The sequence below is a fragment of the Mobula hypostoma genome, chromosome 6 (genome assembly GCF_963921235.1).
Source record: "Mobula hypostoma chromosome 6, sMobHyp1.1, whole genome shotgun sequence".
Classification (NCBI taxonomy): domain Eukaryota; kingdom Metazoa; phylum Chordata; class Chondrichthyes; order Myliobatiformes; family Myliobatidae; genus Mobula; species Mobula hypostoma.
Window position 1 is genome coordinate 176,796,863 of NC_086102.1, and position 12,876 is coordinate 176,809,738.

At 42.3% G+C, this 12,876-nt stretch overlaps 1 protein-coding gene across 4 annotated transcripts in view; it reads right to left on the minus strand.

Annotated features, from left to right (window-relative positions):
• The window catches only part of LOC134348631 (RNA-binding motif, single-stranded-interacting protein 1-like), a 214,486-nt gene that overhangs the window by 149,602 nt on the left and 52,008 nt on the right, over positions 1-12,876 (minus strand). Inside the window, exon 1 of one of the 4 annotated variants that reach the window (XM_063052319.1) lies at positions 10,351-10,714. The exons of the other annotated variants lie outside the window; for them this stretch is intronic. Within the exon in view, the coding sequence (XP_062908389.1) occupies positions 10,351-10,395 (45 nt within the window). The 5' untranslated portion in view covers positions 10,396-10,714. Of the gene's footprint in view, positions 1-10,350; positions 10,715-12,876 lie in introns of those variants that run through there. 4 annotated transcript variants of the gene reach the window in all.

Below are 12,876 nucleotides of genomic sequence, written 5' to 3' on the forward strand. Positions count from 1 at the left end.
TTACCACCCTTGCAGCAATGAACCACAAATAACTTTCAAGTTTCTTCATGTGCATCTGTTTCTTGTTAAACTGATGTGCACAGAAGTCAGTGACAATTGTTAACTTTCTAATCTGTGCCTGGTCAGGGTTGAGTACTCAACCAATCAGCATAATTAAAATGGTGATTCACATCATCGGAACTGTTGCTTTATTGTTCCTGACCTTTGAGGTGCCAATTTACAATAGACACTTTTCACTCATCTCTGCTGATTCATGTTGACTTGGTTCCCAAATTCCACATGACTATTTTTTTTACAATACTTCATGGACTTGCTTCCTCCTATCTCTATGCCAATCTCCAGCTCCATATCCTGTTCTAAATTCTTAGCACATAGTGTCATGATTGGCAAAGTTGCATTGGGTTCTCAAGTTTGAGCCAAGAGATACTGTTGCAGCTATATAGGACCCTGGTCAGACCCCACTTGGAGTACTGTGCTCAGTTCTGGTCACCTCACTACAGGAAGGATGTGGAAACCATAGAAAGGGTGAAGAGGAGATTTACAAGGATGTTGCCTGGATTGGGGAGCACGCCTTATGAGAAAAGGTTGAGCGAACTCGGCCTTTTCTCCTTGGATTGACGGAGGATGAGAAGTGACCTGATAGAGGTGTATAAGATAATGAGAGGCATTGATCATGTGGATAGTCAGAGGCTTTTTCCCCAGGGCTGAAATGGCTAGCACGAGAGGGCATAGTTTTAAGGTGCTTGGAAGTGGGTACAGAGGAGATGTCAGGGGTAAGTTTTGTTTTTTTAAAAACACAGAGAGTAGTGAGTGCGTGGGATGGGCTGCTGGCAGTGGTGGAGACAGAAACGATAGGGACTTTTAAGAGACTCCTGGATAGGTACTTGGAGCTTAGGAAAATAGAGGGCTATGGGTAAGTCTAGGTAGTTCTAAGGTAAGGGCATGTTCGGCACAGCTTTATGGGCCAAAGGGCCTGTATTGTGCTGTAGGTTTTCTATGTTTCAATGGGAAAAAGCAAAGAGATGGCCAGATTGTACAATGAGGTAAAATATGAGTTTAATCTCATTTGTACATCTGTGACCTGTGAACCAGAATGACCATCTTTGGCCTCAGGGATGATGATGCAATGAAGGCAGGGAACTTTAACTGCCTGCCAAGATCGACTTTCAGTTGCCGGTCAGATGCTGTGGTGAGCAAGCTTGCTGGTAATCTGGGCTGAGGCTGTGTTTGGTCTCCACTTTTGCCAAAAGCTATGGGCTTTCTGGGTTGGCAGATCTACCTATTGCTGTTAGTGGCCAAGGAAATACTTTCAGCCAGTCTTCAGCACCTGGACATTGTGCTAACAGTAGTGGCCTTCTCCCAGAGGTTTTCAATCACAGGCATGCCAATAAAAAGTTTATCAACCCAAAATACAAACACTTTCACACCCAAGTATACACACACTTTCTAATTATGCTAGAGTATTGCTGAGTTTTCACTGTAGGTTTCAATCTGATTTTGAATTTGACGAGAACTAGCGGTAAGCACAATCACTGACATCTGAGTCCATTACCAAGAAAGTACTGGGAAAAAAAAACATGAAAATACCACAAGACCATAAGATATAGGAGCAGAAGTAGGCCATTTGGCCCATCGAGTCTGTTCCGCCATTCAATCATGGGCTGATCCAATTCTTCCAGTCATCCCCACTCCCCTGCCTTCTCCCCATACCCTTTGATGCCCTGGCTAATCAAGAACCCATCTATCTTTGCCTTAAATGAACCCAATGACTTGGCCTCTGCAGCTGTTCGTGGCTACAAGTTCCACAGATTTACCGCCCTCTGACTACAGTAATGTAAAAAAAATGGCAGATGAAGGAGGTTATGAGTTCCTTTCGCTCATAAATCCACAGGAAAGTATCCTTCACAAACATGGGGAAAATCTGCAGATGCTGGAAATCCAAAGTAACACACACAAAATGCTGGAGGAACTCAGCAGACCAGGCAGCGTGTATGGAAAAGAGTAAACAGTCGACAGTTCAGGCCAAGACCCTTCATCGGAACTGGAAAGAAAGGGGAGAAGTCAGAATAAAGTGGTGGACAGATGGGAGGAAGTAGTGCAAAGTGGCAGGTGATAGGTGAAACGGTGGGGGGGATGGGGGTAAAGAGTTGAAAAGTTGATTGGTGAAAGAGAATGGGCTGGAGAAGGGGGAAAACAGGACAGAAAACCATGGAAGAAAGGGAAAGGGGGAGGAGGGCCAGAGGGATGGAGAAGAGGAGAAAATGTGAGAGGGAAAAAGTGGGGGATGGCGAAGGACAAAAGGGGGAAAGTGGGACAATTACCGGAAGTTCCAAAAAAAAAATCGATGTTCATGCCATCAGGTTGGAGGTTACAAGATGTTGCTCCTCCACAGAGGGTGGCCTCATCATGGCAGTAGAGTAGGCTGTGGATTGACATAATGGAATAGGAATAGGAAGCGGAATTTAAGTGGGTGGCCACCGGGAATTGGAATGAGAGTCATGACAATGATCCAAAAAAAAAAGAGCAAGCTTTACGAAGTGCTTTATTCCAATGCAAAGTCTAAAGATTCTCATCTCAACATGTTCTTCCATCTTTTTTTCATGACACCAGCAAATGTGGATACATTACATTCTGCCCCCTCCTCTAGATCATTAATATACATGGCAAATAATTGAGTCAGGAACAGATCTCTAGGGTACATCATTAGTTACATACTTCCAAGCTACAGAAAAAAAAAGACCCAATATTTCGTGCTTTTTGTGTGACAATCCAGGTCAACACACTTCTTCCAATTCCTTGAGTTCTTAACTTGAGGTATCTTGCCAAATGCCTTTTGGAAATCTGATTTTTTTTTGATCCACGGAGGACGAGGTGACTTAGAAGTTTATAAAATCATGAGGGGTATGGATAAGATGGACTTTCACAGTCTTCCCCCATCCCCACTCAACGAGTTGGGGAATCCACACATAGACAGCACAGACACGAGGAAATCAGCAGATGCTGGAAATTCAAGCAACACACACAAAATGCTGGTGGAATGCAGCAGGCCAGGCAGCATCCATAGGAAGAAGTACAGTCGACGTTTCGGGCCAAGACCCTTCATCAGGACTAACAGAGAGAAGAGATAGTAAGAGATTTGAAAGTGGGGGGGGGGAAGGGGGAGATCCGAAATGATAGGAGAAGACAGGAAGGGGAGGGATGGGGCTAAGAGCCGGAAAGTTGATTGGCAAAAGAAACACAAGGCTGGAGAAGGGAGAGGATCATGGGACAGGAGGCCTAAGGAGAAAGAAAGGGGGAGGGGAGCATCAGAGGAAGATGGAGAGCAGGCAAGGAGTTATTGTGAGAGGGACAGAGAGAGAGAAAAAAAGGGGGAAAATAATTAATCAATAAATAAGGGATGGGGTAAGAAGGGGAGGAGAGGCATTAATGGAAGTTAGAGAAATCAATGTTCATGCCATCAGGTTGGAGGCTACCCAGACGGAATACAAGGTGTTGTTCCTCCAACCTGAGCGTGGCTTCATCTTGACAGTAGAGGAGGCCATGGATTGACATATCAGAATGAGAATGAGACGTGGAATTAAAACGTGTGGCCACTGGGAGATCCTGCTTTCTCTGGCGAACAGAGCATAGGTGTTCCGTGAAACGGTCTCCCAGTCTCCGTCGGGTCTCGACAATGTATAGAAGGACACACTGGGAGCACCGGATGCAGTATATCACCCCAGCCGACCCACAGATGAAGTGTCGCCTCACCTGGAAGGACTGTCTGGGGCCCTGAATGGTGGTGAGGGAGGAGGTGTAAGGGCATGTGTAGCACTTGTTCCACTTACAAGGATAAGTGCCAGGAGGAAGATTGGTGGGAAGGAATGGGGGATGGGGGAGGCAAATGAACAAGGGAGTCGCATAGGAAGCAATCCCTGCAGAAAGTGGGGGGGGGTTGGGGGGAGAAAGAGGGAAAGATCTGCTTGTTGGTGGGATCCCATTGGAGGTGGTGGAAGTTACAGAGAATTATATATTGGACCCAGAGGCTGCTGGGGTGGTAGGTGAGGACGAGAGGAACCCTATCCCTAGTGGGGTGGCGGGAGGATGGGGTGAGAGCAGATGCGCATGAAAGCCCCTTTCTTTAAAAAAGGACATCTCCCTCGTCCTGGAATGAAAAGCCTCATCCTGAGAGCAGATGCGGCAGAGACGGAGGAATTGCGAGAAGGGGATGGCATTTTTGCAAGAGACAGGGTGAGAAAAGGAATAGTCCAAGTAGCTGTGAGAGTCCGTAGGCTTATAGTAGACATTGGTAGATAAGCTGTCTCCAGAGATAGAGACAGAAAGATCAAGAAAGGGGAGGGAGGTATCAGAAATGGGCCTGGTAAATTTGAGGGCAGGGTGAAAGTTGGAGGCAAAGTTAATGAAGTTAACGGGCTCAGCATGCATGCAGGAAGCAGCGCCAATGCAGTCGTTGATGTAGCAAAGGAAAATGGGGGACGGATACCAGTACAGGCTTGGAACATGGACTGTTCCACAAAGCCAACAAAAAGGCAGGCATAGCTGGGACCCATACAGGTGCCCATGGGTATACCTTTAGTTTGGAGGAAGTGGGAGGAGCCAAAGGAGAAATTATTAAGAGTAAGACAGCACAGATACATGATAGGAGGGGCGAGATTTACTAGAGACATGAGAGGTAACCTCTTTACACAGAGGGTAGTGAGCATGCAAAATGAACTGCCGGAGGAAGTGACTGAGGCAGGGAGAATTGCAACATTTAAGAGACAACTGGATAGGAACACGGAGGGGAAGAGTCATGTAGACTGCCTTACTCCATGACTATGATTTGGTTTGATCATATCAGCCTTTCCTACATGATCTGCCATTCCTTCGATTATAGCCTCTCGCTAAGAATAATAGTGAAAGTAACTTGCCTATAGTTTTCCACCTTTTGTCTTTCTCCCTTCTTGAATAACATTAGTTGTTTTTCAATCCACTGATACCCTCTTAGAATTCAAAGTTCAAAGTAAATTTATCAAAGTACATATATGTCTCCATATACAACCCTGAGATTCGTTGGGAAATGCAATGGAATTTAAAAAATTTCTACTAATGGGCGCACTATCTCTGCAGCCATTTCCGTTAAAACCCCTAGACACAGATCATCTGGATCCTGAAAACATGCCTGACTTTCATTTTGTCAGTTATTCCTGATATTTTGTCCCTTATGGTTCAGATTTTTTACAAGATGTCCCACACAATTTGAGACTAATAAATAACCTCATGACAATGGATTATGACATCCATGCTAACGACAGATACAAAAATTAATTCAACCCATCTGCCATTTCCCTCTTTCGTGATATTAATTCCCCAGCCTCATTCTTGGGAAATGCCATACTAAGCTTAGCCGTGATTGGCCTTTCTATACACCTACAAAAACTTTGACTATTTGCTTTGGTATTATGAGCAAGGTTTCTCACAAAATCAGTTTTCCCCCTTCTATTTTATTTTTCCCCTCGGTGGGTTCCTGAAAATTCCCAGTCCTCAGATCTACCACTACCCCTTGCAACTTTGTATGGCCTACTTTTTGATATAACATGATCTTTGACTTCATTTGTTCACTATAGATTGTTCCTCCTTTTAAATAAGAATCAATTCATCTTCGGACTCAAAATTTATCGCATGTACATCAAAACATACAGTGAAATACATCATTTGTGTTAACAACTGACATATCTAGGGATGTGTTTGTGGTGACCTGCAAGTATCACCACACATTCCAGCATGAACGTAGCATGCCTGCAATGCTCAGCAGAACACAAGCAACAAAACAGCAGCAGCAAAACAAACTCCTTTACTGCCCCTCACCCACCCACATGGACAACCCTCCACATCCCAGCACAGGTCTCCAGGCCTTCATTCTCTGCTTTCCAGGCTTCGGCCATCGGTCTTCAAATCCCAATCGACCTTTCATCTTCAGTATCCATCCCTGCACTAGCAGATGACGAGGCCCAGAGCGCCAGGCTTGAATTTTGTGCATGCCAAGTTGGCCAGCCCTCAATCCTGCTCAAATGACATCTGATCCCAGGACTGACTCGGGACAGCCCAACATCCACGGATGTCTTTCATCAAATTTCTTGCGAACATTATGAATATCCATTTAATTATCTGCCATTGCTCATCAATGACATACCTCTTACATTACTTACCCAGCCAACAACAGACAACTTGGGCATCATAGCCCTGTAATTACATTCATTTAAATTCAATTCACTGCTATTCACCTTCAAACTGTACTTGCGAGGGACGGGCTGGTTCAGCTCACGGCTCAGCGAGGTTTACTCGTCTCTGCACTGAACCGATGCTGGGGCTTGGACTCACAAAATACATACCTAATGCAGGCAAACGTGATCACTATTAAATTTCTCACTGGCCATATTATCTTGTTCAACTGGTTGAAATGCAGATTTAGTTCGTTTGGAAACACAATGAACACTCAAGTCCAAACTGCATAAAGTTCAGATCAGAAGTTAACTTCTTGGCAGATGAAGAACAAATTTATATATAGCTCATTCTGGTTGTTCAAAATAAAAACAATAAAACAAATAAAATCAAGGAAACAAAATAACCATTTTAACTAAATCTCCGTTTTTTGATGTCAATTTGCTCAAAAGCTAAATGCCTCTTTCAAGTTATCCATTACAGAGTTTGGTAGGCTGCCATGCAGAATTTGAGCAAATTACAATACCCAAGTGTACAACTCACACAAGTTTAAACAAGTTCAGAAATACTTCTGTCTTTGACTAATGAAGGAATGTGTTTAGTCAATCAAATACAGATTGCTTTGTCCTAACAGTATCATGACTTTGATTTTTTTTCGATCTTTTACAGTACTGTGCAAGTCTTAGGCACATATATATCGTGAGGGTGCCTGAGACTTTTGCACAGTACTGTAGAAATTTCATGTATTGCACTGTACTGCTGCCACCAAAAAAATTTCTATGACATATGCAAGTAAATATAAACCTCATTCTGATATGGGTCTCTATTGTGGACTGAGAGTGCGAAGAGGGTCAGGGAAAGGGGAATCATGGTTGAGAAAAGGGGAAGAGATCTCTGAGGATCTAACCTGGACCCAACATATTGATGTAGTTATAAAGGCGGCAAGACAGCAGCTATACTTCATTGGGAGTTTGAAGAGATTTGGCGTGCCAACAAATACACTCAAAAACTTCTATAGATGTACCATGGAGAGCATTCTGACAGGCTACATCACTGTCTGGTATGGGGCGGGGGTGGGGGGGGGGGTACTGTACAGGACCAAAAGTAGCTGCAGAGGTTGTAAATCTAGTCAGCTCCATCTTGGGTACTAGCCTACAAAGTACCCAGGACATCTTCAGTGGTATCTCAGAAAGGCAGCCTCTATTATTAAGGACCTCCAGCACCCAGGGCATGCCCTTTTCTCACTGTTACCATCAGTTAGGAGGTACAGAAGCCTGAAGGCACACACACTCAGCGATTCAGGAACAGCTTCATCCCCTCTGCCATCCGATTCCTAAATGGACATTGAACCCTTGGACACTATCTCACTTTTTAAAAAATATATACAGTATTCCTTTTTTTGCACACTTTTTAATTTAATCTATGTATACTGTAATTGAATTATTATATTATTTTTCCCCTCTCTTCTATATTATGTATTGAACTGCTGCTGCTGTTAACAAATTTCACATCACATGCCAGTGATAATAACCCTGATTCTGAGAGGGGAGGGAGTGGGAAGCACCAAAAAGACATTTTGTCATGATCAATAAACCAATTGGTTGAATTCAAAGGACCTTGCCAGATGTCTGAGGTCTGAGGTCTGGGCGTGTCTGCACACACACCAACCCCAACTCTGGCCTTCCCTCTCCATCTGTCCCACACCCCTGCCACGGCACTCCACCCTCACCATTCCCTACATCCTCACCTCCCGCCACATTTGCAGACTTGCTCTCTATTCCATGTTGATAAATACAGTTCCATGCAAAAGTCTTAGGCACCCCAGCTATATACATGGCTCCAAGACTTATGCACCAAACATACACAAAATAGTCAAAATTTTAATTACATTGAAAATTCTCTCATGCACTGAAAGTGGCATTAAAATGTATTTCAAAGACGGGGTAGGTAACAGAAGCTTCAACTTTTGGTTGTTTATAAACAGCAGTAATTAATCATCTGGTTGATCAATGTGGCTGCAAACATTATCAATGCAACCTCAGAGGTTTAAATGCAGACAAAAGGAATCTCCAAGTGGAATGCCGATGAATGTCCAGGGTTTCATGTCAAATTGGTGCCCACATATTGACTGCTTCCCTTGTCATTTAAGTACTGAAAGCCTGTTTGTTTTCCTGAATCTGTCAGCCCATTCAACCCTTTCAGTCTATAGACTAAGCATGTAAGAAGAAGCATCTTATCAGCCTGCTCCAGACTAGGCGGGTTAGTCACATCCGCAAAGAAATTACACAGCCCTTCCAATTGTAGGCCTCGCCCACAAAGCTTTACTCATTCTCAATGCAAACACCCCATGCTATTGTGCCAGCAAACGCACCAATACAGAAGAGACAAGAGCCATGTGTTTTAACTGTAACCAATTTTAAAAGATTAAAATGATAAATCATGGGCAATTGAAGTTTTTACCCATTATGAAATAACAGAAATGTGCCCCCAAAATCTGTAATTTCTAAACTTGTAATGAAAAACACGGCCCTTTTTTCCCTTAAAATATCAGTTTTATATACAAAAATAAAATTGAAATTCATACTAATTAGTTGATCGGAATGTCAACTTGCATCAAAAGAAATTAAAACAGGTTTTGTTTAAACAATAGTTAAATTAAACCAATAGTTGTATATTCAGAATGAACCCAGCTGAATTTCCCAATCCATTTTCTGTTACCAAAATTGTGTATTTCCACTGTAATTTGCCTCACTTGCGCATACAATGGAAGAATAACATGTACTCAAGTGAAAATCAAGTATTGATAATCACCATCACAAGTGGCTTCATGAAGTTAGTATCTATTGCAAATTCATCCACACTACTGCATCTCAACATCTTAAGCAACAGATCTTCTACAGATTTCTCCCAAATGCACTTTAAGAAGAAAAACTACATTTCTGAAGTGACAGTAGCATATAGGTTCAGCATTATCATCGATACAGCCAAACATGTAATCAATGGAATTTCAGAATACAGATCCTAAAATCTTAATTACAATGCAATTTTATGATTGGTGGTTGATATTTCTCAGTTAAACTGTTCCAAGATGCTAAACTAAGTTAATAAATCAATAGTAAATAATTTTACCTACAAGTGAATGATGCACATAAAATAGCTTTCTAACTGTTAGATTAAATAATTATTCATTTCATATACTTCAGAGCTATGGTTTTAATCTCACAACATGGCATAACCATTTAACATGCACTTGAACAAATACTTATTCATCCCAACTTTAAATCCCAACTTAAAAAAGGAGAAAACTATTAAATAAGAACATTCATCGGCTATAAAAAGCTTATATCTTTATGCAAAAGTTAAAATAAATAGAAAAAAATAGTAGGTTCAAAATGACAGGATATTTCATTTCGTTACCAAAGCACAACTCGCTTTCTCACAAAGGGAACCATTTAAAAAAATCTCCCAGCCTGTAAATAGGCCATAATGAAATTGAAAGTTTCAAAAAGCTTTTTTAAACAATAAAAACTGGGACGTAAAAACGATGCTGTATGTTTAATATGTTAGCTTGATACATTTAAACTGCCATTTTATCTCTGGAATTTTTTTTGTTCCAAGATAAACCATGTAGTGTGCGCCAAATTATATTTCCTTTTCCTCAGCTCATTTCCACTGTGTACGTAAAATATTTACATTGTGCGCAACAAATGTTACAAAGCTCACAGAAATGAACTCTTTCCCCTTCTACTAAAAATATTTTCCACCTATTATCATTGGCCGAAATGGAAGCTTTGTTGCCCTGTGACCAAAGGGTTAATAGAAAAGAGGCATTTCACAGCAATGCATATCTCGTGCTTTTGCGTGTATTCATCCTTGAGGTTAGGAGTCACTGATGATTAAAATACAATCTAGCCTTTAATTTCGTTCGATGCCAGAGTCTGGTCTTTGTATGCGGTACCCTGTACGTTGTTGATTTTTGAATTGGAAATAGCAGAGCCGCCAAGTCCAATGTAACAGCAATTTACACTTGGATTACCAGTTACGACAGAACTCCATTTATTTGCGTGTCTCTATGAAGCAGCAATTATTTATCTTTTGTTAAAAATCTAAATAAAGTCTATTTTCTAAATATGAAGGTTTAAAGCCCACCTGTTTGAGAGATGCATTTCTTACGGGGTTACTTGGAAAAATCATTCCTTAAAATATAATAATATTCCAAATGTGTCAGGTAACAATCAGCGGCAGTACTCCCCTTATCCAAACTGTTCCTGCTACACGATAACTTCTACCATTTGAAGTATTACAGCCAGTGGCGGTGGGGGAAACTCTCTCAGTTCTTGTGACGAGCGCGTGCGGTCCTTTAGTTACTCGTTGCCTGTTAAATCAACACAGCCAAATTTTTTTAACAGTGTAACGAAGTTTCAAATGCAACTTCAGCGGCTCGGCCAGTTCGTCCCTCATTGATCGAGTTTATGGCTCCCTGCAGCAACGATCCCACCTACTGCGGACGCGTCCATTACAAGTTTAGACAGCGGGACGTCACAGTACCAAGCTAAATCGCAAACACGTTAGCTCTGCGCAACTTGTCCAACCCACGGTCATTTCCCCTTTGTTCAATTGAAGTGTAATAAAAAAACTGACCTTCATCGGTATATTTTAACGTAGCTTCCCATACGTGGCTTTGAATATAGAACCAAACGCCTTTCAATAAAATGGTTGGTTCCGACATAAATGCTTCGCATTCCAAACGCTAACCATCAAATCTTCCTGTGCAGCGCCGGCGAGAGTTATCGCATCGCATCACGCAGGCAGTCTCCTCTCGTAAACGGGATTGCAGGTAGAGAGCCACCGTTGATTAAAAAGTCAACTAACACAAACATACCAGGCATTTATTGACCGGCACATAGCGAAAGGAGCAACCCGTGAATCATGAACACAAAAGTAATGCCCGAAAGTGCGCAGTTTGGATAGAAATTGGCAATAAAATATGTGATTGATTCTAATTATTTTTTTTAGACAACTGAACTTAATCAGAATCGTACTGGTGAGGCCAAATACGCACATCTCTGTCTCCGCAGTCTCACAGACTGCTGTACGTTATCACAAAATTTATTTTGGAGTTAACATGTTAAATAAATATTGATGTTGCAGTGGAGTTAATTGTCACAGAATGACAGAGGAACAAAGTAATTCAGAAAGAATTACTGTCCTTGGCCTTCTCCACTGTCAAGGTGAAGCCGAACACAAACTGGAGCACTGTTCCACTTGGGAGGCCTACAACCCAAAGGCATGTAGAATTTTCCAATTTCAGGTAACCCACATTCCCTGTCCTCTTTTCCCAGTCTTAGCAGCTTACCTAGGTTTTCAGTTCATCTGTCCATCACCCACACACCTATCCATCTGGATTTCTTCTCCCATCCAGTCCATCTGCCCTTCATTCCTCCCTTATCTTGTACCACTTATTGCCTGGCAACCCCTGTCTCAACCTTATCCCCTCACTGCCCCTAGATCCATCTGCCCATGTTTTTTTTATAGCTTTCTGCCTTTCATTCACAATCTCACCTGGTCCCTCAACACCAGCTCCATAGCAAAGAAAGCCCAGCAGCATCTCTACTTTCTGCGAAGGCTGAGAAAAGTCCATCTCCCACCCCCCCCATCCTCACCACATTCTACAGAGGTTGGACTGAGAGCATCCTGAGCAGCTGCATCACTGCCTGGTTCAGAAATTGCACCATCTCAGATCACAAGACCCTGTAGTGGATAGTGAGGTCAGCTGAGAAGATCATCGGGGTCTCTCTTCCCGCCATTACAGACATTTACACCACACGCTGTATCCGTAAAGCTAACAGCATTATGAAGGACCCCACGCACCCCTCATACAAACTCTTCTCCCTCCTGCCATCTGGCAAAAGGCACCGAAGCATTCGGGCTCTCACGACCAGACTGTGTAACAGTTTCTTCCCCCAAGCCATCAGACTCCTCAACACCCAGAGCCTGGACTGACACCAACCTACTGCCCTCTACTGTGCCTACTGTCTTGTTTATTATTTATTATTATTTATTGTAATGCCTGCACTGTTTTGTGCACTTTATGCAGTCCTACATAGGTCTGTAGTCTAGTGTAGTTTTTGTGTTTTTTCTTAGGTAGTTCAGTGTAGTTTTTGTATTGTTTCATGTAGCACCATGGTCCTGGAAAACATTGTCTCATTTTTACTATGTTCTGTACCAGCAGTTATGGTTGAAATGACAATAAAAAGTGATTTAACTGGACTTGAACTGTTTCGACACTTCCTTCATCACCTGGCTCTTAATGCCCATTATTCTCCACTTCCCCCCAATTGAGTTGAATTGAATTGACTTTATTTTTTACATCCTTCATGAGGAGTAAAAATCTTTACATTATGTCTCCATCTAAATGTGCAATGTGCAATCATGGTAATTTATAACAAATAGAACAGTCAACGTAATATAGAGTACACTCAAATCTGTGTGAGTTTATCAGTCTGATGGCCTGGTGGAAGAAGCTGTCCCGGAGCCTGTTGGTCCTGTCTTTTATGCTGCGGTACCGCTTCCTGGATGGTAGTGGCTGGACTAGATTGTGGTTGGCATGTCTTGGGTCCCCAATAATCCTAAGGGCCCTTTTTACACACCTGTCTTTCTAAATGTCCTGAATCG